The sequence below is a fragment of the Xenopus tropicalis genome, chromosome 4, assembly GCF_000004195.4.
Source record: "Xenopus tropicalis strain Nigerian chromosome 4, UCB_Xtro_10.0, whole genome shotgun sequence".
Lineage (NCBI taxonomy): Eukaryota > Metazoa > Chordata > Amphibia > Anura > Pipidae > Xenopus > Xenopus tropicalis.
Genome location: NC_030680.2, coordinates 19,779,745 through 19,806,173, shown reverse-complemented (window position 1 = coordinate 19,806,173; position 26,429 = coordinate 19,779,745). Strand labels below are relative to the sequence as shown.

General features: G+C 45.4%; 2 protein-coding genes and 1 long non-coding RNA gene across 3 annotated transcripts in view; all 3 read left to right on the top strand.

Moving 5' to 3' along the window:
- Nucleotides 1–14,943, top strand: part of LOC101734659 (cleavage stimulation factor subunit 3) — a 39,905-nt gene extending 24,962 nt beyond the window's left edge. Inside the window, exon 7 of the mRNA XM_004914226.4 lies at nucleotides 14,403–14,943. Within this exon, the coding sequence (XP_004914283.2) occupies nucleotides 14,403–14,510 (108 nt within the window). The 3' untranslated portion in view covers nucleotides 14,511–14,943. The remainder of the gene's footprint in view (nucleotides 1–14,402) is intronic.
- LOC116410303 lies at nucleotides 4,867–12,521 on the top strand. Its single transcript, XR_004222262.1, has 2 exons — nucleotides 4,867–5,038; nucleotides 11,909–12,521. It is a non-coding gene; the product is annotated as an uncharacterized LOC116410303 (long non-coding RNA).
- A 1,637-nt stretch (nucleotides 14,944–16,580) lies between the features above and the next one.
- arl14ep (ADP ribosylation factor like GTPase 14 effector protein) overlaps nucleotides 16,581–26,429 on the top strand; it is a 63,379-nt gene continuing 53,530 nt past the window's right edge. Inside the window, exons 1-4 of the mRNA XM_031899787.1 lie at nucleotides 16,581–16,720; nucleotides 17,519–17,714; nucleotides 18,076–18,229; nucleotides 18,513–18,607. Of these exons, the coding sequence (XP_031755647.1) occupies nucleotides 17,664–17,714; nucleotides 18,076–18,229; nucleotides 18,513–18,607 (300 nt within the window). The 5' untranslated portion in view covers nucleotides 16,581–16,720; nucleotides 17,519–17,663. The remainder of the gene's footprint in view (nucleotides 16,721–17,518; nucleotides 17,715–18,075; nucleotides 18,230–18,512; nucleotides 18,608–26,429) is intronic.

Genomic DNA, 26,429 nt, shown 5'->3' with positions numbered 1-26,429 from the left:
CACCCCCGTTATAGCTGCCATTCCTCCTGTTTTTGGGGAACCGGTGCTATACCCAGGTGCTATACCCAGGTGCTACACCCAGGTGCTATACCCAGGTGCTATACGCAGGTGCTATACCCAGGTGCTATACCCAGGTGCTGTACGCAGGTGCTATACGCAGGTGCTATACCCAGGTGCTATACGCAGGTGCTATACGCAGGTGCTATACCCAGGTGCTATACGCAGGTGCTATACGCAGGTGCTATACCCAGGTGCTATACCCAGGTGCTATACGCAGGTGCTATACCCAAGTGCTATACCCAGGTGCTATACCCAGGTGCTGTACGCAGGTGCTATACCCAGGTGCTATAAGCAGGTGCTGTACGCAGGTGCTATACCCAGGTGCTGTACCCAGGTGCTATACCCAGGTGCTGTACCCAGGTGCTGTACGCAGGTGCTATACCCAGGTGCTATAAGCAGGTGCTGTACGCAGGTGCTATACCCAGGTGCTGTACGCAGGTGCTATACCCAGGTGCTATACCCAGGTGCTATAAGCAGGTGCTGTACGCAGGTGCTATACCCAGGTGCTATACCCAGGTGCTATACGCAGGTGCTATACCCAGGTGCTATACGCAGGTTCTATACCCAGGTGCTATACGCAGGTGCTATACCCAGGTGCTATACCCAGGTGCTATACGCAGGTGCTATACCCAGGTGCTATACGCAGGTGCTATACCCAGGTGCTATACCCAGGTGCTATACGCAGGTGCTATACCCAGGTGCTATACGCAGGTGCTATACCCAGGTGCTATACGCAGGTGCTATACCCAGGTGCTATACGCAGGTGCTATACCCAGGTGCTATACCCAGGTGCTATACCCAGGTGCTATACCCAGGTGCTATACGCAGGTGCTATACCCAGGTGCTATACCCAGGTGCTATACGCAGGTGCTATACCCAGGTGCTATACGCAGGTGCTATACCCAGGTGCTATACGCAGGTGCTATACCCAGGTGCTATACCCAGGTGCTATACGCAGGTGCTATACCCAGGTGCTATACGCAGGTGCTATACCCAGGTGCTATACCCAGGTGCTATACGCAGGTGCTATACCCAGGTGCTATACCCAGGTGCTATACGCAGGTGCTAAATGCAGGTGCTATACCCAGGTGCTGTACGCAGTTGCTATACCCAGGTGCTGTACCCAGGTGCTATACGCAGGTGCTATACGCAGGTGCTATACCCAGGTGCTATACCCAGGTGCTATACGCAGGTGCTATACCCAGGTGCTATACGCAGGTGCTATACCCAGGTGCTATACCCAGGTGCTATACCCAGGTGCTATACCCAGGTACTATACCCAGGTACTATACCCAGGTGCTATACCCAGGTGTTATACAGTTATAAAGGCTGACCCACTAGTTGAAATTAAATTGTTTTTTGCCTGACCTGACATTTGTAATATCCCTATCACCTGCCCTAAAAGATGAATGGTAAGTTATGCACCCAGTTTGCCCCTGAAGGGCAATTTGAGAGATACAAAATGTTGCCCAGTAAAGACCTACAAAGCCTCCTTCACCGACACCCCAATTATAGCTGCCATTCCTCCTGTTTTTGTGGAACCGGTGCTATACCCAGGTGCTATACCCAGGTGCTATACCCAGGTGCTATACCCAGGTGCTATACCCAGGTGCTATACCCAGGTGCTATACGCAGGTGCTATACCCAGGTGCTATACCCAGGTGCTGTACGCAGGTGCTATACGCAGGTGCTATACCCAGGTGCTATACCCAGGTGCTGTACGCAGGTGCTATACCCAGGTGCTATACGCAGGTGCTATACCCAGGTGCTATACGCAGGTGCTATACCCAGGTGCTATACCCAGGTGCTATACCCAGGTGCTATACCAAGGTGCTATACGCAGGTGCTATACCCAGGTGCTATAAGCAGGTGCTATACCCAGGTGCTATACCCAGGTGCTATACCCAGGTGCTATACCCAGGTGCTATACCCAGGTGCTATACGCAGGTGCTATACCCAGGTGCTATACCCAGGTGCTATACGCAGGTGCTATACCCAGGTGCTGTACGCAGGTGCTATACCCAGGTGCTATACCCAGGTGCTATACGCAGGTGCTATACCCAGGTGCTATACCCAGGTGCTGTACCCAGGTGCTATACGCAGGTGCTATACCCAGGTGCTATACCCAGGTGCTATACCCAGGTACTATACCCAGGTGCTATACCCAGGTGTTATACAGTTATAAAGGCTGACCCAGTAGTTGAAATTAAATTGTTTTTTGCCTGACCTGACATCTATAATATCCCTATCACCTGCCCTAAAAGATGAATGGTAAGTTATGCACCCAGTTTGCCCCTGAAGGGCAATTTGAGAGATACAAAATGTTGCCCAGTAAAGACCTACAAAGCCTCCTTCACCGACACCCCAATTATAGCTGCCATTCCTCCTGTTTTTGTGGAACCGGTGCTATACCCAGGTGCTATACCCAGGTGCTACACCCAGGTGCTATACGCAGGTGCTATACCCAGGTGCTGTACGCAGGTGCTATATGCAGGTGCTATACCCAGGTGCTATACCCAGGTGCTGTACGCAGGTGCTATACGCAGGTGCTATACCCAGGTGCTATACCCAGGTGCTATACGCAGGTGCTATACGCAGGTGCTATACCCAGGTGCTATACCCAGGTGCTATACCCAGGTGCTATACGCAGGTGCTATACCCAGGTGCTATACGCAGGTGCTATACCCAGGTGCTATACGCAGGTGCTATACCCAGGTGCTATACGCAGGTGCTATACCCAGGTGCTATACCCAGGTGCTATACCCAGGTGCTATACGCAGGTGCTATACCCAGGTGCTGTACCAAGGTGCTATACGCAGGTGCTATACCCAGGTGCTATACCCAGGTGCTATACCCAGGTACTATACCCAGGTGCTATACCCAGGTGTTATACAGTTATAAAGGCTGACCCACTAGTTGAAATTAAATTGTTTTTTGCCTGACCTGACATCTATAATATCCCTATCACCTGCCCTAAAAGATGAATGGTAAGTTATGCACCCAGTTTGCCCCTGAAGGGCAATTTGAGAGATACAAAATGTTGCCCAGTAAAGACCTACAAAGCCTCCTTCACCGACACCCCAATTATAGCTGCCATTCCTCCTGTTTTTGTGGAACCGGTGCTATACCCAGGTGCTATACCCAGGTGCTACACCCAGGTGCTATACCCAGGTGCTATACGCAGGTGCTATACCCAGGTGCTATACGCAGGTGCTATACCCAGGTGCTATACCCAGGTGCTGTACGCAGGTGCTATACGCAGGTGCTATACCCAGGTGCTATACCCAGGTGCTGTACGCAGGTGCTATACCCAGGTGCTATACGCAGGTGCTATACCCAGGTGCTATACGCAGGTGCTATACCCAGGTGCTATACCCAGGTGCTATACCCAGGTGCTATACGCAGGTGCTATACCCAGATGCTATACGCAGGTGCTGTACCCAGGTGCTGTACGCAGGTGCTATACCTAGGTGCTATAAGCAGGTGCTGTACGCAGGTGCTATACCCAGGTGCTATACGCAGGTGCTATACCCAGGTGCTATACCCAGGTGCTATAAGCAGGTGCTGTACGCAGGTGCTATACCCAGGTGCTATACCCAGGTGCTATACCCAGGTGCTATACGCAGGTGCTATACCCAGGTGCTATACGCAGGTGCTATACCCAGGTGCTATACCCAGGTGCTATACGCAGGTGCTATACCCAGGTGCTATACCCAGGTGCTATACCCAGGTGCTATACGCAGGTGCTATACCCAGGTGCTATACGCAGGTGCTATACCCAGGTGCTATACGCAGGTGCTATACGCAGGTGCTATACCCAGGTGCTATACGCAGGTGCTATACCCAGGTGCTATACCCAGGTGCTATACCCAGGTGCTATACGCAGGTGCTGTACCCAGGTGCTGTACCCAGGTGCTATACGCAGGTGCTATACCCAGGTGCTATACCCAGGTGCTATACACAGGTGCTAAACCCAGGTGCTATACGCAGGTGCTATACCCAGATGCTATACGCAGGTGCTATACCCAGGTGCTATAAGCAGGTGCTATACGCAGGTGCTATACCCAGGTGCTATACGCAGGTGCTATACCCAGGTGCTATACGCAGGTGCTATACCCAGGTGCTATACGCAGGTGCTATACCCAGGTGCTATAAGCAGGTGCTATACGCAGGTGCTATACCCAGGTGCTATACGCAGGTGCTATACCCAGGTGCTATAAGCAGGTGCTATACGCAGGTGCTATACCCAGGTGCTATACCCAGGTGCTATACGCAGGTGCTATACACAGGTGCTATACCCAGGTGCTATACCCAGGTTTTCATAAAGGGTGTATTCAAGGTTGATTTTAGGGTACTTGTCCTGGAATCCCACATCACAGGGCTAAGAGCACAGATCAGAGTACAAAAAATATATAAATATTATGGAATAACCATTAGGTATTTCCAGTATATGCCCCTGTATTTCCAGTATATGCCCTACCCATGGCTGTCGAGAGGATGCTGGGAGTTGTAGCCTACTTGGAGCTGCAGGGGAGATGCTGGGACTTTCAGCTGAACATTTGGTTTTGGTTTACAGTTCAAATTTTAGTTGTGCCCACCTCACCTCAGCCTTGGCTATAGACTGCTTTTAATTAGTGTCCCTAAAACGATTTTATTACCATTACAATAACAAAACCCACACATAACGCGGACAAGCCGCACAGTGTACTAGCTACAACCACAGAGCTGTCACGGTTGCCAGGGTAACGCTCAGCCGGGCCATAGAGTCCGTACATGCATACAGACAGTCTGGAGGTTCCAAAGCCGTCGGCCGGTTTAGCCACACCCTCCCGCTAGACTTCATTTCCTCTCTATGGTTTGTGTTTAGCGAGTGCGTCAGTGAGTGAGAGAGTCGGCTCGTAGCATGGCGGCTACCCGGGGGCAGGGTGCGGGGGGCACCGGCGGGAACGCACAGGGAGGGAAGAAGTATCAAGGGAAGGTAAACAGGAGAGAAGTCTTTCAATTGCACTTATTTCATTCAAGTCTCCAGCCTTTGCTCGGGGGTTTTGCTCATGACAAAAGAATAAACATAAGGAAATAATGGCGTATGAGTTATGGGCTGCCCAGTGTTTCGTGCTTTTGGCCCTCCTCTCATCTACAGTAACAGCTCAGTGTTGCACTGGGAACCCAGGGGCCACCAGAGAACCTTACACCCCAGTCCTACTTTCCAAGCTAATGTTTCCTTACACAACCTTTTTATTCTCCTTGTCTCTTTTATTTCCATGCTAGTGTCTATTCTTCTATTTCTCCTTTGTTCCCATTCAGAAATAGGGAATGACCATGGCACAGGCCAAATGGTGAGGGGCAGGAGGGCCCACTGGGAGTTTTCCTGTTATCCTGGGGGCCAGCCCGACACTGGCCAAGCCTCCTATTCCGCATTGTATGTGCACAAATTAATGGTGAAAGCCTGAAACCCAAAGCAACTGTATATACAGGCTGAGCTGAGTGTGTAACTGGGGCCGTAACTGGGAGTGGTCAGGGTTTAATAGCGCTTGGGGGCACTTAACGTTCTAGAGCAGAGGTTCTCAATCAGTGGGTCGGGACCCCCCTTTCACAGGGGTTGCCTAAGACCATCGGAAAATACATATTTCTGATGGTCTTAGGAATAATTTTATGGTTGGGGATCACCACAACATGAGGAACTGTATTAAAGGGTCGCGGCATTAGGAAGGTTGAGAACCGCTGTTCTAGTACAGGTATAGGACCCATTATCCAGAATGCTCGGGACCAAGGGTATTCCATAATTTGGATCTTCATACCTTAAGTCTACTAAAAAACCAATAAAACATTAATTAAACCCAATAGAATTATTTTGTTTCCAGTAAGGACTAATTATATCTTAGTTGGGATCAAGTACAGGTACTGTTTTATTATTACAGAGAAAAGGGAATCATTTAACCATTAAATAAACCCAATGGGGCTGTTCTGCCCCAAATAAGGGGTAATTATATCTTAGTTGGGATCAAGTACAGGTAGTGCTGGGCGGTATACCGGTAAAAACCGATCACCGGTTTTTTTTTTGAAACCGATATGAATTTTCGACATACCGGTGTGCTGAATACTTCCGGGTGCGCGCGTGACGTCAGCGCGCACGTGACGTTAGCGCGCACGTGACGTCAGCGCGCACACTCTACAAAAGCGCCATCGCTAGGACGCATTCAGAGTCGCATACCAATGTGAGCTGTCGGGGGTGCCTGGCCAGTAATTATATTTTATGTGAAGGGGATGGGTGGGGGTGGGTGGGTTATACTTATGTGAAGGGGATGGGGTTGTGTTTGGGGGGGGTGGGATGGGGTGTTATATTTATGTGAAGGGGATGGGGGGGTGTTTGGGGTGGGAGGTGTGTGTGCGGATGGGGGGGGTGCGTGCGGATGGGGGGGTGGGGGGGTGCGTGCGGATGGGGGGGTGTTTGGGGTGGGGTGGGGGGGTGCGTGTGGGTGGGGGGGCTGCGTGCAGATGGGGGGGGTGTTTGGGGTGGCGGGGGGGGGTGCGGGTGGCGGGTGTTTGGGGTGGTCACCTAATCATGCATGGGGAAAAAAAAATACCGTCAAATACCGTGATACCGATATAATTTTGAAAAATACCGTGATATAAATTTTTGGTCATACCGCCCAGCACTAAGTACAGGTACTGTTTTATTATAACAGAAAAGGGAATCATTTAACCATTACATAAACCCAATAGGGCTGTTCTGCCCCCAATAAGGGGTAATTATATCTTAGTTGGGATCAAGTACAGGTACTGTTTTATTATTACAGAGAAAAGGGAATCATTTAACCATGAAATAAACCCAATAGGGCTGTTCTGCCCCCAATAAAGGGTTATTTTATCTTAGTTGGGATCAAGTACAGGTACTGTTTTATTATTACAGAGAAAAGGGAATCATTTAACCATTAAATAAACCCAATAGGGCTGTTCTGCCCCCAATAAGGGGTAATTATATCTTAGTTGGGATCAAGTACAGGTACTGTTTTATTATTACAGAGAAAAGGGAATCATTTAACCATTAAATAAACCCAATAGGGCTGTTCTGCCCCCAATAAGGGGTAATTATATCTTAGTTGGGATCAAGTACAGGTATTGTTTTATTATTACAGAGAAAGGGGAATCATTTAACCATTAAATAAACCCAATAGGGCTGTTCTGCCCCCAATAAGGATCAATTATATCTTGGTTGGGATCAAGTACAAGGCACTGTTTTATTATTACAGAGAAAAGGGAATCATTTAACCATTAAATAAACCCAATAGGGCTGTTCTGCCCCTAATAAGGGGTAATTATATCTTAGTTGGGATCAAGTACAAGGCACTGTTTTATTATTACAGAGAAAAGGGAATCATTTAACCATTAAATAAACCCAATAGGGCTGTTCTGCCCCCAATAAGGGGTAATTATATCTTAGTTGGGATCAAGTACAGGTACTGTTTTATTATTGCAGCGAAAAAGGAAATTATATTTTAAAATTAGAATTATGTGTTTTTGCTTATTATGGTGTCTATGAGAGATGGCCTTCCCATAATTCAGAAGTTTCTGGATAACGGGTTTCCGGATAAGAGATCCCATACCTGTATGTGGTATGCCTTCTGTGTCACAGTTCTGACCCATCCCCTTGTCGTTAATATTTAATCTCTTTCATTACACGAATGTCCTTGTGCAACCCTACAAGAAGCCCCGGGCCTAGGGCAGCACAAATTTAGGGGCCACATACTGCCCAAGCAGCACTGAAATTTTGCTCACATACAGATGTTGATCACATACGCACCTCTCCCCACTACTCCGTATGTGAGTAGATAACAAATCTGGCGCTGTCTACAAGGTCCATGGCACCGTAGGGGTATAGATTGTTGCTGTAGGAATGGGAATCTATTATCTGGAAACCTGTTATCTACAAAGCTTCAATATACAGCAATGCCATTTATCTTAGTATAATAGTTATAGCTACAATTCTTCATTTTTTGACATTTTATAAATAGTATTTCCCAGTCTTAAGGTGCTTCAAATTACAGAACAGTGTCAGACTGGGATACCAGGATTATCCAGGTGGAACTGAAACAAAATATGGTGGCGTAGGGGGTAGGCCACAAAGGCCTGGGCCTAGGGCAGCAGAAATCATGGCGTGGCATGCCGCCCATTGGCTGCACCTACACTGGAGATCGGGCAGGAGATTTTGACAGGCGTTTGAATCTCCCGTTCTCCCAGTCCCCAGTGTAAGCGATTGCGCTAGAGCAATAGATAGGCGAGAGGTAGTGATGAGCGAATCTGTTCCGTTTCGCTTTGCCGAAAATTCGCAAATCTTTCAAAAGATCTGCGAAACGGCAAAAAATTCGCGAAACGGCGAAAATGTCGTGCGGCAAAAAAATTGTCGCCCGTGGCTATTATTTTGTTGCCCGCGGCTATTATTTTGTCGAACAGCTATTCTTTTGTCGCCCGTGGCTATTATTTCGTCGCGCAGCTATTCTTTTGATGCCCCCGACTATTCTTTTTTGATTCCGGTGACAATTTTTGGACGTAAACCAAATTTTTTCATCCGTTTCGCGAAATGCAGAAATTCGCAGCGAATACATGCCTGGCAAAAATTTCGCCCTTCACTAGTGAGAGGGGGTGAAGGTGGCTGGGGGGAGAAGGTGCAAGTGGTAAGGGAGGGGCAGGGGGCCTAGGGGCAGCAAAAATCTGGCCCTGTAAGAGGGCGCCTCATGTCCTGCTGGCTGGGTGCATGTACTATACAGTTTTTGTTTTGCCCAAGTGCCATTCCAGAAGTCAAGTTGTTACTAAGTACAACTTTGGTTGGTTATCATAAGATTGAGAGTTGCACTTATAAATAACATTTGTTTTGTGCTGCCCCGACTATAGTTGGCCCTGATCTGATTGAGCCTTTATTATCATTTCCTTGCTTGGGTTCTGGGCTGAAACAATATTCCCAGATGACAGTCAGGGACCATTGTGATTATTCTGAACGTGTAACTGCCACGCTTTAATTGCCTATTGATCGACAGACCTGACAGGGGACTTTGGCAAAATCATAATTTTACGTGATTTTATTACTTTTTTTATACAGACAGGGTCCCACAATCCCCTGAGTGCTATGCCATGTTAATACAGGCAGCCAGGATTAAAGTCTTACTTTGCTATTTTTAGCTTTCTAGCTTGGAAAAGTTGGTCTCCATGCTCACCATAAATCTCCCGTGTATTTATGTGCCGGGATGTTCCCTATCAGACGCCAGCGAAGGAAATGGCCTGCATCTATAGCAAATATAAGGTGAAATCATGGCGGTTATAGGCGCAGTAATGTAAAGAGGATGGGGTGGGCAACAAGATTGTTCATGTGTGCGTGAGAAACACGGTACCATATATATTTAGCGTCAAAGTCATTAAACAAGCACATCTGTGCCTGAATTACAGCACAAAGTGGTGCCACGAAAGACCCACAGGACAAAGACCACATAAACCTATGAATGTGATCTTCGCCCAATGAGATTTTTAAAACTGCCTGGTAGATCTCTGCCTGATTTTCGGCCAGATATAACTGGGTCTGGGCCCATCTGGATAGCCTGGAGATAGGAGGACCTTATTCACAATGGCTGGTCATTCTGATTACTAGCTAAGTGTGGCCCCATTGTATTCATAGTAACATAGTAAGTTAGGTTGAAAAAAGACATATGTCCATCACGTTCAACCACAATGCCTATATATAATCTGCCTAACTGCTAGTTGATCCAGAGGAAAAAACCCCATCTGAAGCCTCTCTAATTTGCCGCAGAGGGGAAAAAATTCCTTCCTGACTCCAAGATGGCAATCGGACCTTAATGTCCTGGCTTTCAAGTGACAACTATACACCATGGGATACTTGCAGCCCTTACCATTGATGCCAGTGGGAAGCACAACAATCAAATAACTTTTAATTTACAGTAGATTTGCCTGATGTACCAGTGAGTTAGTAAGTAACTTATGCTGACGTGCTCCCTATGTAGGCAGCTGTATCACACTGGGAGGGGTAATGCTATTTATGTAATGGAAAGTCTGAATATTGAATAGAGTCATACAAGAATAAAAGTGTTAATCTTACCCTCCCTGATGTTTTATATGTGAAAGTATAACTGTGTATCCTGCTAATACTTAGGCCTTGCACCGCACCATCCTGTTTTGACACAGGGGGGTCCTTTGGTGCCTCAGCTCCATCATTTTATGCCAATCATTTCTGTGTATTAGTGGCTATTCCAGCACTGTGTATAGCAGCACATAGTTACATAGTAACATAGGGTTGAAAAAAGACCATTGTCCATCAAGTTCAACCCATCCGAGTAAACCCAGCACAGAACCTATACTAACCAATCTATACACTCACATACATAAACTATATATATACAACCAGTAATACTAACTGTAGATATTAGTATCACAATAGCCTTGGATATTCTGCTTGTTCAAAAACTCATCCAGGCCCCTCTTAAAGGCATTAACAGAATCTGCCATTACCCCATCACTAGGAAGGGCATTCCCCAACCTCACTGCCCTCACCGTGAAAAACCACCTACGCTGCTTCAAATGGAAGCTCTGTTCCTCTAATCTAAAGGGGTGACCTCTGGTGCGCTGATTGTTTTTATGGGAAAACAGAACATCCCCTATCTGCCTATAATCCCCTCTAATGTACTTGTACAGAGTAATCATGTCCCCTCGCAAGCGCCTCTTTTCCAGAGAAAACAACCCCAACCTCGACAGTCTCACCTCATAGTTTAAATCTTCCATCCCCTTAACCAGTTTAGTTACAGTCTCTGCACTCTCTCCAGCTCATTAATATCCTTCTTAAGGACTGGAGCCCAAAACTGCCCCCCATACTCAAGGTGAGGCCTTACCAGGGACCTATAAAGGGGCAAAATTATGTTCTCATCCCTTGAGTCAATGCCCTTTTTTTATACAAGACAGCACTTTATTTGCTTTAGTAGCCACAGAATGACACTGCCTGGAATTAGACAACTTGTTATCAACAAAAACCCCTAGATCCTTCTCCATTAAGGAAACCCCCAACACACTACCATTCAGTAGATAGTTCGCGTTTATATTATTCCTATCAAAATGCATAACTTTGCACTTGTCAACATTGAACCTCATTTTCCAGTTTGCTGCCCAGTTTTCCAATTTTGTCAAATCGCTCTGCAAAGCGGCAGCATCCTGCATGGAACTTATAGTTTTGCACAATTTTGTGTCATCAGCAAAAATAGAAACAGTACTGTCTATGCCCACCTCCAGGTCATTAATAAACAAGTTAAAAAGCAAAGGACCAAGGACTGACCCCTGCGGTACTCCACTAACCACACTGGTCCAATTAGAAAATGTTCCATTTACCACCACTCTTTGTACTCTATCCTTCAGCCAGTTTTCTATCCAATTACAAATATTATGTTCTAGGCCAATATTCCTCAATTTGATCATTAACCTTCTGTGAGGTACTGTATCAAACGCTTTAGCAAAATCTAAGTAGATGACATCAACTGCCATTCCAGCATCGAGGTTCCTGCTCACCTCCTCATAAAAGGCATAAAACCATGCTGGCACAAACTAATAGTATTGTGAACTGCAATGTATTCAACTATCCTATCCCTTATTACCCCTTCCAGAAGCTTTCCTACTACTGATGTCAGACTAACGGCAGCATTTGTTGTCTCATTTATTTGGTCTCATTCGCTATTGCCCTGGGGTAATCTGGGGCAAAGTGACCAAGTGCAGTGCAAATATTATGTAGAATTCATCTCTGTAAGTGAGTAGAACCTTTTGCTATCTAATAAATATGGGTATTTCCCCTGTTGTCTGACAGGTGCAGCATTTTGTATTTGGTCATCAGGAATGGAATGGAAACAACACAAGGAAGAAGGCTTATGTCCCACCCACAGTTGCTCTCACCCTCCCACCGGCCCCACCCACCTGGCAGGAAGCACCCACATTGGAGGACAGCCTGCCATTCTCTCGTACCCCCCATCCGCATCGCTGAGCAGTGCCGCACCCGTAGCCCACCTTCTTGCCTCTCCATGTACCTCAAGGCCTATTCTACAGCACCCGACCTACAGTCTGTCTCACCCTAGTGGCGTCGTTACCAAGTTGCCGTGGGCATCAATCCCCGCCTCTTACCCTCCCCAACCATCCATCAGACTCAGTTCAAACCAATGGTTCCATCCCATTCGTACATCATGGCGTCCAATGAGCCTACGAAACTCAGTCAGTATCCGTACATGTGAGATCTCAAGAACGCTCGGAGGAAGATCAAAGATTCAGACTTATTTCAAAGAAGAATTTAAACACATGGCCTTGTGGTAAATATGCCCTGGCACAAGAAATTAAGGATATTTTTTTAAAAAAACTCATGTAGACGGGTGCAGTTTAAACAATGTTGAGCTATAAATAAAGAAAATCATTTGCACATTTGGTATAAATCGTCTTTGGTCCTGTTCTCTTCTTCTATAGTAAATCTAGACAGGTGACTTACAGGGGGAGGAGCCCAATTTCCCTCCTGCTATTTGTTTATCCAATTACCTTCTAACTTGTGCAAGACACGACTACATTTGGGAAGCCATTCAGTGTACAGGTTTAGAGCAGCGAATGCACACTATGTCAGCAGTGTCCTAGTAAGGCATTTTTACCTTCACTGTCCTCATTAAGGAAACCACAAGGCAATGCTGGAAAAAAATACAAGCAAATTAAAAAAAAAAGATAAAATAGTAGTACATTCCCTTTCTTGAGCAACAGGAGGCCCAAAGTTTCCCAGAAGCCTTATACTTGATAGGCCTTATTTCTTATAGCTTAGTCCCCCCAGCTCTTGTGCCAAGTCATTGCTGCAGTCTCTATCTGCCTATGTGACAATAGTACTCAGCGCTAAACGGGTCCCTTTAAATGAAAACTTCTTTGTGATGTGCTGAAAATTGCTTGCAGCTTCCTTACAGAGTCCACTTCAATAAGGCCTCAAGACGTATCCGAAACAACCGTATAGGAAGTGCATGAAAAATAAAAACAATATAAAACAAATAGTGTAAAAGGCTAAATATAAGATATTACACCCTAAGTGTATGTGTAACACGCTAAAACCCTTTTAAAATGCTTAGTGCAACTTAAATTCCTCCACCCTGGATTGTTAGGTAAGTGTGCGCACTCACCAGACTTAACTGTTTCTATACCAAAAATCAACAAAAGGTCCAATTGTTAGGGGTGAATGAACTCCTCCTCTCCAACAATACGATAAAAAAGAGAAACAAGTGTATATAGTGTAACACCGTTTATTAGAAAAGGTAAAATCCCGTACAGTGCAGGCTACTCACAAGCATGTGTTATAAAATGGAGCCTATCTCTTTCTTTCATCCTCCTGAGGAAGCGCGGCGGCATCACGTGAAACGCGCTGAGCTATAGCTATATTGGATCAAGATCGCTGTTTGAGCTGGATTCTGATCACGCTTCCTCAGGAGCACAAAAGAAAGAGATAGGCTCCATTTTATAACACAAGCTTGTGAGTAGCCTGCACTGTACGGGATTTTGCCTTTTCTAATAAACGGGGTTACATTATATACACTTTAATCAGACTTGGGGCCATAAGAATACTTTGAAGGGCCATATCTGGCCCCTGGGGCCTCCAGTTGGACAGCTTAGACTTAACCCATTCAATGATTATGTGACCTAAGGGCTAAGTCTGATTCCCTGTCTCTTAGTTTAGTGGCGCTCTGACATCTTTTACCGTCACTGCCGTACAGTGGCAAACAGTGACCATAAATTGCTTGTGTCTGTTAATTGCGCTTCCTGATGTTGTTCTGCGGCTGCACCCAAACCAACGTGCAGAGGTCGGGCAAAGCCTCCTTACATGCCAGTAGCTTTCAGGCAGATAGCTGGCGAGTGGAGAAATCCAAATCAGACTGCCGTGTCCATTCTATAATTAGTTGATTATTGCTCTGTGCACTCCTGGGTAAAACTGGGCCCCTTAAAAATTCATGGTGGGGGGCAATATCCAGCCTGCAGTCCTTCTCTTGGGCAGCCCTGACATTAAATAAAAGGTATTGGGTATGTTTGAGCAAAGCTGCTTACTGTATGCTTTTAGTTCACTGAAGGTTCTCTTTCATAAAGGTGCTGGATGTGTGAATGCCATATTACAATTACACATCCAGAGCGACTTAAACTATATAGTAGTTTTTATATAGTAAATTTTATGGAATGTGTAAAATGTTATTGCTGAATCGGTACAGGCAAAATGTATCAGAAACTGCTTGATAGACGGATAGCCAAATTACCTGTAATTCTGTTCATAATCCTGTTATCTGTTTTCTCCCCACAAGGCTGCTGAATATGTTCCGGAAAAGGTGAAGAAAGCGGAAAAGAAATTGGAAGACAATCCGTATGACCTTGATGCATGGAGCATTCTCATTCGCGAGGCACAGGTTTAGTGACATAGGGTTACATTATGTATTCTCTTGAGTACCAAAGGTGGCTGTATTCAGGAGATTCTAAAATGTTCCCACACAGTCAGAGTTATATTAGCTTGAAAATCCCAACGGACTGTTCTTCCCCTTCAGCTTATTCTTCCGCTTTTTCTTATTATTATTCTTAGCGCCCCCCATTTTCTAAACGCTACTCCTCCTACAGTTTTAGGGGTACAACACCCAAACTCCCCACACTTCTTCGCCCTATAGCGAAGCAGGTTGCTTGTTCTTTTCTATGCGCTCCCACCCCCTGTATTTTTGTGGCGCCGCTCCGAACCCCCCAATTTTCCCATTGACTTTTACAGGGAAGATTTCCAAACTGCTGTCACTCTTACAGCTTTGAGGCTACACTCCCCAAACTTGAATCACATACTCATGGGGTCAGCCTGAATGAAACAGAGACATTTGTTGGATGACACAAAGTGGGAGGGGCCAACAACAGCTAATCAAATTTCACCCATTGACTTTTATGGGGAAATTGAAACTGCTGTCAATATTACAGCTTTGAGGCTACACTCCCCAAACTTGAATCACATAGCCATGGGCTCAGCCTGAATGAAAATATGATGATTGTTGGATGCCCAAAAGTGGGCGGAGCGGTGGACAGCCAATCAGATTTTACCTATTGACTTGGCAGAAATCCAACCCGCTGCCATTCTCACAGTAATAACACCAGGGTCCCTATGGGACTGCATTTTTAGGTTTTAAAAAGTGGGTGGAGACGCCAATCAGAGGTTTGGTTTAAATTTAAAATGCTGCCTTTCTCGCACTATTTATTTCAGGGTTCCCTGCACAGTCAGTCACTGGCCTTTAGGCACACTTTATATTTTCCATTATTTGAACAACATTATTGGACCCCATTAGTTCTCATACTCTACCTTCCCACTCCACCCATGTGAATAGTATTTTCTTTGGGATGCTACATCTATTGTATATTTTTATACAATATTAAAAGAAAGTGTGATTGTAGGCTATGCATACATCATTTATGGGAACTGTACTTTCTCTACACAAATACCATTAAAATCTGGGGCTAATACTTGTGCTTACCCTTATTATTTTACATAGTAACGAGTTTAATCAGTGTTTTGTGAATTTGGTGCGGCAGACTTGAGCAAGTATGGGCTCGTGCCAAATTAGTGATTCCCATGATTGGCAGCTTTAGACAAGAACATGAAGAAGCACAGCAGTGCGCAGTATTTAGTATCTTTTAAACCCACAATTTACTTTACCTCGTAGGTTACATCTGAAATATGCTTGTGTTTTTCTTTTTTTTTCACCTATAAAACTTTTGAAACGATGGAAAGGTATATTCATTTTTATATTAGTGGGATGTTGGTGATTTTAGTATAGCTTTTTTTATTACTGCTCAAGACTGCTAAAATGTCTCAAAGATATGCATTAAAACTCTATTGGTTGGATGTCTCTTTACTTTAGCGCTGCAAAATTAGGGTGTATAAGGCTTACATATTCTCAATTGCTTTTGTTAATCTTTTAACTGCCAAACTTAACTTCCATACAAAATATGGAAAAAACCTTCTATTCTCTCTCCAGAGCCGAAAAAACACACAGCATATACAACAGATTACTCGCCATAGAAGATAAGGATCCCACCTTGGTAAGACTGATCATCTTTAGTAATGAGCGAATCTGTCCGTTTCGCTTCGCCGACAAATTGTACAATTTTTTTGTACACGCAACATTTTCGCCGTTTCGCGAATCTTTTGAAAGATTTGCGAAACGGCAAAAATGTCGCGTGTACAAAAAAATTGTCGCTTGTGACTATTCTTTTGTCACGCGGCTATTCTTTTGTCGCCCGGCGAATTTTTCCGCGGCAGATTTTTTCATCTGTTTCGCGAAACGCTGAAATTCACCATGAATCCATGCCTGGCGAAACATTTCACCCATCACTAATCATCTTTTTTATTATCCTGTATGGCATTACTGCAGCACTGATCTTACCACAATGAAATTAGGTCTTTTGTAGTTGTTTGAAAAGGTTCTCATAGTTCTTTATGTTTTTCTGTCAGGTCTATATTCAGTACATGGAGTTTGCTAGGAGAGCTGAGGGCATCAAATCTGGGAGAATGATTTTCAAGAAAGCCAGGGAAGATCCCAGGACCCGACATCACATTTACGTCACTGCAGCCTTAATGGAGTATTACTGTAGCAAGGTGAGAGTAAATATACATTGTTTAACCTTCTCTTGGATCAGGGGCCCACCACTTGCAGTCCCGTAATGGTCATGGGAAATGATGTATCAGTCATGCTGTGGGCTGGGTCTAGGCTCCCCTCCTAATAACAATGTACCAGTCACTGGCAAATAGTGCTGCATTTCATCAATATGTAAGTGCCTCACATCTTGTGCTGGCAATTGGCTGTGTTTTGTTCACGGCAACAGGAGTGCAAAGCCTTTGACATCTCCTAATACAAGATTTTATAACTGATTGTATCATGAAAGCAGAATCTTTACAATCAAAGACCTTCTTTTCAAAGTTTTACTTTACTTTAGTCCAGGATACATCGGAGGCCTTCGAGATTTTTATAATCCTTTTCCCAGTGCAGCATAAAAGCTTTACACAGTGGAGCCCTAAGCAGCCCTGTACCCTCAGCTATATCATGGGAAACATCATATATTTAAATAGAATAGAATTCCAATAAAACTCTATTCAGTTCATACACTGCCCCTGTGCAAGTTTTGCTTCTCTTGCAACAGTATTGCCATTCTCCTGCTCAGATTAAATCCTGCCTGCTCATGGCTCAGGCTTCATCCCCGTGCAAGTGTACAAGGACAACACAGGGGAAGAGAAAAGTGAAGAGGGATGGGAAGAACAGCAAAAGCGAAGCTGCATAATGCTGCTGTTATATGCTGAATGTGAACTTTATACAATGTCTGTCAAACTGGAAACCTCACTTTGTCTCTATTTGGGAATATTGAATTTCCTTGTTTTTTCCCCCCTTGATTTCTGCAGTTAGATTTGGGCACGCTTCCTGGCCTTTGAAAGTAACATTGGAGATTTAGCTAGTATACTGAAAGTGGAAAAAAGGCGATACACAGCATTCAAGGAGGAGTATGAAGGGAAGGAGACGGCACTTCTTGTGGATAGATACAAATTTATGGACTTGTACCCCTGCTCCACAAATGAACTGAAAGCTTTGGGATACAAGGTATGTTGTGATCAGGGTTTGTACCTGCATATAGCTATCCCGCCTTTACTCCATTATGGGAATTATGTATCTTTGGTCTCTAGTATATGTGTCTCTAGTATATGTGCCAGCAGCTGCCATCCTCTACCGCTCCCATGCCTTTATACCTAGCAGAGACACATTTATTTCTTTCACTCCCTTCACCTTTGCTTCTCTTTTTCAAGATTCTCAGGCAACAGCAAACTGCTGCTTGATTAAATAATAAAGGAACAGATATGGCTGGTTGCTATTGGTGGTTTGCAGTATTGTCAATTAGCACAAGAAAATGTGTCTATGCCTCACTCCTAACTTATTGACAGTAATGTCTCATTCTTATTTCTAGGATGTATCGAGAGCCAAACTGGCAGCACTAATCCCAGACCCTGTGATAGCTCCATCCATAGCCCCTTCGCTGAAGGATGATGTTGACCGAAAACCAGAGTATCCCAAACCTGACACGTCCCAGACGATCCCATTCCAGCCGCGACATTTAGCTCGTAAGCCTTTTTAGAGCAAACTGATTGCTTCAACTAGGAAAATCTTTTGAGCACTTTTATTTGCTGATTCTAACTAGTTGCTTCTTTGTCTACTAATCCATTCCTGGGGGTGCCGTGCCTCCATGCGCACCATGTTATCTGCCTGGGAGTGCTGCACATTGGCCCGCTGCCATTGGTCAATTTAGTAATCGCTCTACCTTTCCTTTTTATAGGGCTGATAGAGTTGGCTTGCAGAACAGCCACGTGTAATAACCACTAAAAACAATGTTTTTCTGTTCTGTAGCACCTGGACTCCATCCTGTTCCTGGAAGAGTATTCCCAGTCCCTCCAGCTGCAGTGATCTTAATGAAGCTGCTTCCTCCCCCCATTTGCTTCCAGGTTAGTGTGTTATTTTGCTTTTGTTTGACAATGTGGGGTTGTTACCTTTGCTTTGATACTGCAGCCAGGAACAATGTGAGAGGAGGAGAGGGCCACAATGAGAGATTGGCTACAGAGGATACGTTCTTCTGTTCATGTGGGCCCATTCTAAGTAAATAGGACCATCCCCACCAAGGGGGCCCAACTATCAACCCACTTATCACCTGTGGCCCTTGGACCCTGCTAGCAAGCCTCATTTAATTGAAGGGGTTTTTACTGTAATATTTAGCTAAACATTTGCTTTTTTAGACCAATCATTCTGAGCACTGTTGGGTGGGATTATGGATAAAAATTGCTAAGTTTCAGTCTTACATCTCTTTACTCCCAAATTACACACCCGCCACCTTACCAATGAGATTGTGCTATACCATAGCATCGTAGCACATTGTTACAAAGGAGAGACCATATAACGTCCATAGTGATTCTAAAGGGTGCTGAGCTTGGTTTGCCTGCAGACCTGATTTGTTTACCAGGCAATGCCGGAAACAGGCCCAATTGCCTTTCCAACCAATGCATTCGAAAACACAGGAGAACTTTTCAGCAGCACCAAAGCGCACGTGCTGGGCAAAGTTATAGCCAATGGTGGGTTCCTAACAAATGGCCCCCCACCCACTAACAGCCTCCAGTCTCTACATTAAAATTTATTACGTGACTGCTAATGATGGAAAGCCCATGCAGATCAAGGGCATGTCCCCCCCCATGCAGTTAAATCACCTGTTTGCCTGTTGGGACCTGCCATTTCTCTGCCCCAATAATAATACTCATGGCAATGGCGTGTTTATCAGGTGCTTTCATCCAGGGCAATAGTCTTCTGCTCACAGTGCCATGTTTATGGTTCTGTTTCACTTAGGCCCAAAGGGTTCTATTGGCAGAGACATGTTTATGGGTGTGTTTCTCCTAGGTCCAAAGATCACTAATGGCAGAGACATATTTATGGGATGGTTCTTGAGCCCAAAATGTACTAAGGGTATTAATTTAATAATAAGTCTGTTCTTCCTAAACCCAGATATACAAATGCACTATCTATCATTTTATGTGAATTTTAAATATGTGTTGAGTTGAAATTGCCCTTCAAGGCTTTGGCCACGCTCTGAGCTCAGTGACGGCCACAGGTCTCCTTCCTCTCTAAACTTCCCCGGCAATACTATAAAAATGCAAAACACCATTCAAATATGTATTAAAATATTTATTTATAGTTTAGATATGATGTGTTTAAGTTATGCATATTTAGGTTGGAAAGGACTCATTTATTTTAAGTTTTAGTGTATATGGAATATTCCTATTTAGTAGTTGATACAGAGGAAGGCAAAAACCCCCATCTGAAGCCGGAGCCAATTTGCCTCAGAGGGGGAAAAATTCCTTCCTGACTCCCAATGGGCAATCGGACAAGTCCCTGTATCAACTTCTACTAATGGTTTATGTCAGTTTGTTAAAGCTATCTAATGTATGGGCAGCATTTTTAGTGGATTGTGAAGGGAGGAGCCTCTGTAGGGGGCTGTGAGGGGTGTTGGAGCTGTGCTTGTCTGAAATGTAGATGTTGGAGGCTAAGACTGACGGTGGTGGATGCACTGTTTGAGCTGAGGTTGGTGGAACTGTAAATACTGTATGATGTATTAGTATGGTGGTCTGTTGGTAGAGGAGCAGCAGGAAAAGAAAGAGGGGCTGGTGGTGGAGCCAAAGAAAGAAAAGGAGAATGAGAGCTACAAAGTGAGGTGCCGCTGCTGGAATTGTGCTCTCTAAAAGCAGGAATCCAACTGGTGGAGCTGCAGATATTAAAATTGGGCACCACTACTGAAATGTAAATTCTGTGCTGGTTCAAAGTAAATGTTGGAAAAAAAGTGCCACTGGTTGAACTATGGCTGAAGGGGAGATAGAGATGGTGGGTGGAGGTTGTGTATAGGGTGTTACATACACTGCTGGTGGTGTAGCTGTAATTGGGAAAGGAGGCGCCGCTGGTGGAGTTACGGGTGTCTGAGAATTAGATACTCCTGGGGCTTCCGATGGAGGCGCAGGCACTGCTGGTGGAGCTGTAAAATAGAATGAAAACCAATAAGTAATGTATCATTATGAATATTCAGTAAGAACAATGGCATTACAAAGGATTTTATGCTCACACTGAATTCTCCTTTGCATAGGGCAACAGTACAAGGGGTGAGGCAGGAAAAAAGAGACTTATAATACCGATTCATGTATATGTCTAAACTTTTATAGGTCACCCCCTTGGGGTGGCAGCTCTGGGATATCAGACGTGTAGCTGTGTTTGAACTAAAACCTCCTCTATACAAATACCATTAACCAAGGTGAGGATGCTGAGAGTCTTATTTCATATGTGTATACAATTAATTATAGAGTGTCCGTTAGGACAGGAGGGCCTAAAATGAACCATTTGAACTATATACTGTAAAAAGTGTTGGCCTAAGGCTCTATAGGACCAATGTATAGGGAAATTTAATGGAGACGGTACCTTTCTCTGTGGGTGTTTCTCCTAGGATGTTAGTGCAGAGACTCATCCTGGGCTTTAGATGTTATTGGCCACAGGATCAACAACAAGGAAAGCCCTCCAGTGCCATTTGCTGAGCCGCTTTTTCTTCTGCCAAGGTCTTGTGTGCGCAGAAGTAAGAAGTGCGACGCAGCTGTTTTCTGGCACTGGCTCTGGCCCGCAGAGCTGCTTCCTTCACTCCTGTATAGATAAAAATAATCAGAACTCAAATTAAATTCCTATTTTTTCCTATAAATACATTTTTTCCCTAAATTGTCTTAGAATCCCATTGTCCCTATTACACTAAAATGTCATATTCAGGTGATGTAGCCCTCAAAATATGTTCATTATCCCTAGCGCCACTTTAATAAGCCCAACAGCTTCTCAGTTTAGTGTTCGTGATGGTGCAGTCGTACCACATAGGATGGTGTATATCCTGGATGGCCGCTTCTGCGGGACCTGAAGGTGTTCCCGAATCTCAGCCCTGACGATCTTCTTAGGCGGCAGTCCAGCGATGAAAGGATGCTGCAGGAGCTCCTCAGCGCTCCATCGCTCCGCAGGATCCTTCTTCAGGCAGGAGTCCAAGAAGGACACGAATTGTTGAGACCTGGGAAAAAAGGAAAAAGAGCTTTTAGCTTTATCTGGTGAATACAGAGCCCATTTCATTCAGTTCAGCTCTGAGTTATGGGAACATCTAGTGACATGAGCTGGGAAGGACTCACCAGGTGTTGGCTCTAAGCTGCGGTGGTTGGCCGTTGATTATGAGGTCGTCTGGATTACGAATGTCGCAGTGTGCTGAAAGACAAAAATGCATATATCAGATCCATCCATGTCAATATACTGTACTATTTATTTCATCTAAAGAAAAAAGGGGGTATATTAGCTGAAAATAGCAAATAAATCCCAGTTCTTCCCATTATGCTACAGAATATCTGCTGCTCAAAGTATAGAATAAATATCCACAAGTACCCACAATTGTTGTGATTTACTTACGTGGCTTTCCCTCGGCCATTTCGATGGCAGTTATCCCCAGCGACCAGATGTCACACTGGAAAAGAGACACCAAACAGCGTTAGAAGGAGAGAACTGGGTTAGTGGGTTATTCAGTTGTTACTGGGGTGGTTCTTCCATCAGTGCCTGCATACAATGAATGGAAAATGTAGAATCAATTAGAACTGGGCCACTTAGCACCAGGCCCAGACTGGCAATCTGTGGGTTCTGGCAAATGCCAGAGGGGCTGCTGTAAGATGCCATAGACAGTCACTATTTATTGGGCTTGTGGGGAGCTGTTTGGGCCCCTGTGCACTTGGAATAGCAGGGCCTATAGTGAATCCCCATCCGGGCCTACCTAGCACTGATGGAAGAAATGGCCCCAATGGCTTAATGTTTAGTTCCCTTGTAACCTGAACTGCCCCTAACTGAACGCAGCACCCATTTGTGCAGAGAGGAGGGGAGAGGCTGAAGGAAAGTGCCATCGGCTCCTCCCACTGCTTCTATGTCCCATTAACATTGATAGGTAAATGCACCCTGTTGTGCCAAGTATTATAGGTACAACTCACTTTGGTGTCATATGCCGGTTCCACGCCATTCCACCTAAAGGTCTCGGGTGCCATCCAGTGTGCAGTCCCGTCAGGCTCCTTGCACAGTCCAGTCTGTGGGTCCAGGTCCCAGCAGAGTCCAAAGTCGACTGAAATGACAGATTATATTTATCAATGAAAAAATACATTTTTTTAAATGCAATACAATAAAAACCTGAATGATGAAGTTTTACTCACTCAGCTTCACTCTCCCCTCCTTCGTCAGCATGATGTTCGGGCCCTTGATGTCCCTATGTACGGCCCGGTGCTGGTGGATGTGGTGGAGCCCCTGGGGGGATTGAGATGTAGGTTATAAGAATATAACGGACATAAATCTAAATATTCCCAAGAGTGTAAGACATTTTAACAGAATGATGATCTGTAAAGAATAAATAAATATATATGTAATGCAGAATCATAGACGAGTCTTTAAGGGGTTATTCTGGCCTTACCTTTAATACTTCCCTGCAGATGTAGCCAATCCAGGGCTCCTTCAGGGATTGGCCGTTGTTGTTGCTGAGATCATGGAGGGAGCCTCCCTCACAGAACTCAAGAACAACCTGCAATAGAAAGAAATGGTGTCAGGCCGGGGATTATATCTCCTCCAATGGAGATCTCTTTGGCACAAGAGGGAGGAACAAGATACAGCAAATAATTCCTTACTTCCAGGAACTCCGATTGGCCCTCCCGCAGTGGAGCCTGGTAATAGGCTCCGTGGAAATCGGCGACGTTCTTGTGGCCGCCGAACTGCCGGAGAAACCTCAGCTCCCTGCGCACCGACTCCTCATCCTGGGGTGGAATAATAAAAAAAAACCTTTAGCTCCCATAGGCAACCCCACCAATAGGAATGATTATGGAGAATGGAACTAGAAAGATTCCCTACCCAGCTGATGTTCGCCATCTTCACAGCCACCACTCCTCTTCGATGATGGAGACCCTGTAACACAGACAGAAAGGTGTCACTTACATTCAAGAAAGGGCCCCATGTGGCCCCAAAACAGCAGTCTGATATGCCTGCCTAAAGCAGCCCAATGTGTGATGAGCCGGTGTTTGTTCTTTAGGCTCAGGGCACAGAACTATCTGGTTATTAGCGATTGGGATCCTGGGCACAGCAGGGGCAGCACTTTCACCCCTGACCCCTTACCTTGTAAACGGCTGCAGTGCCGCCCTGTCCGAGGAGCACACCCTTGGTCAGCCGACCATCAGGAGGCTGGAAAATAGAATAAAAGGGGGATTTTATTGATAACATAATATTCCCTGGGGTACAAAACCTGCAGCCCCTACAGCAGTAGCAGTGAGTGGGGCACAGTTTTACCCTCTTTTTTACTCACCTTATAAATCTCGGAGAGGGGTCTGGATCCTGCTTCTCGCTGAGGGAAAAGAGAAAGATTCTGTTACATTCTATACTCTGTACATCCAGACCCTTCATTCAAATGTAACCATAGCGGCTCCCTTACCTTCCTCCAGGGGGCGCAGGATAGCATTGCGCCCCAGTCTTCTTGCTCTTAAAAGAGCAGTTGGGTATAAAAAAGAGATATCAGCAGACGTCTATGGAAGATGTTATTTCCTAAGAAACGTCAAAAATGAGTTGGAAACTCGCTGAATATCTCTAAAAAAAAGACAAAAAATCTCGCCAAAGTCGCTCAGAAATCGCTCGTAATCGCTCGTAATCGCTCACAATTTTCACTTTATGGGGAGAAGGAAAAAAGAGATTGTGAGCTCATATGTACCGGCCCTCTCTGCTACACACATCAGGATACACTGCCTTATATAAGTACTCACACCCTCGACCAGTTCTCCCATTTTACAAACAGACCCTAAATGAATATGTTGTTCAGTCAAAATTGTGAAATGATATTTTTCTGCAATGTGACACTGTCTCAGGTTGGTATCCTAAACATACCCCCCAACTGTCCCGCTTTTCGCGGGACAGTCCCGCTTTTTATGGCGCGTCCCGCTGTCCCGGATAGTTCCATGAATGTCCCGCATTGCGGGACATTCATGGAACTATCCAGCACAGCGGGATCCGCAGGCTGGAGATGTTCATCCTTCGTCGGCTGCTTCGTTATGCCGACTGTCTCTTTCTCCGCTTCTAAAGCAAAATAGTAGGAGGAAGGGGAGGGAAAGGGGCGTAGCTGGGCAGAGGGAGGGGGCGGGGCCGGAGAAGGAGATTGAGTCCCAGAGCTGCGCTACCAGCTGCCCTGGAACTCTGGGGGTAACTGAAGGACTAAAGTGGTAGAATAGGGGGGCAGAGAGTGCGGGGCAGAGTCTCAGAGGGGAAAGTTCGGGGGGCAGTGCGGCTGCTGAGGGGTGTGTGGGGCACAGTGTACAGAGCGGCCGGTAGGGGGCACTGTACTTACTGAGGTTTATTTAGGGGGGCACTTGGCTAAAGATAGGGTTGTATGGGGGCACTGTACTTACTGAGGTTTATTTAGGGGGGCACTTGGCTAAAGATAGGGTTGTATGGGGGCACTGTACTTACTGAGGTTTATTAAGGGGGGCACTTGGCTAAAGATAGGGTTGTATGGGGGCACTGTACTTACTGAGGTTATTAAGGGGGGCACTTGGCTAAAGATAGGGTTGTATGGGGGCACTGTACTTACTGAGGTTTATTTAGGGGGGCACTTGGCTAAAGATAGGGTTGTATGGGGGCACTGTACTTACTGAGGTTTATTTAGGGGGGCACTTGGCTAAAGATAGGGTTGTATGGGGGCACTGTACTTACTGAGGTTTATTTAGGGGGGCACTTGGCTAAAGATAGGGTAGATACTTCTCATTTCAAGGGGAACTTCACCTTATATGTTGTTATTGCACAGATTTATGTTTAGGACATACCTCCCAACATTTGAAAAATGAAAAGAGGGACAAAAAGACTCGGCGCGCGCGCAGCGCGGCAATTTTTTGACCACGCCCCAATTAACACACCCCATTTAAAAAAAATCTCTCCTTTTATATAGATCAAATGGCGGGTGCACAAAAATGTGCTATACCCTCATACTGAACGACCTAAGGAAAACAATATAGCAACTCCTACATTAAAATACAAATTTAGAGAGCAGGCAGTCAGTTATAAGTGAGTTTTAACTAAGTACCAGTTTATCCCCCCCCATACACAGTAGCCCCCAATAACACAGTACCCCCAATACACAGTAGCCCACATACACAGTAGCCCCCAATACACAGTAGCCCACAATACAGTACCCCCAATACACAGTGCCAAGTAATACCCTATACACTGCCCCTATACCCGGTGCCAAGTAATACCCTATACACTGCCCCTATACCCGGTGCCAAGTAATACCCTATACACTGCCCCTATACCCAGTGCCAAGTAATACCCTATACACTGCCCCTGTACCCAGTGCCAAGTAATACCCTATACACTGCCCCTGTACCCAGTGCCAAGTAATACCCTATACACTGCCCCTATACCCAGTGCCACCTATATCTGCCTTCATACAACTGCCCATATACTCAGCACCCAGTGCTGCCCTAATACAAAGTGCCCCTTTGTCCTGTACAACTTGTCCCCAATAACCCCACTCACTGTGCCCCCAATTTACCCCTCCCCAGCCACTGTGCCAGGCTCTATAGACACTGCCCCCTGTATACCTCTAACCACAGTGCCCCCATACAACCCTATCTTTAGCCAAGTGCCCCCCTAAATAAACCTCAGTAAGTACAGTGCCCCCATACAACCCTATCTTTAGCCAAGTGCCCCCCTAAA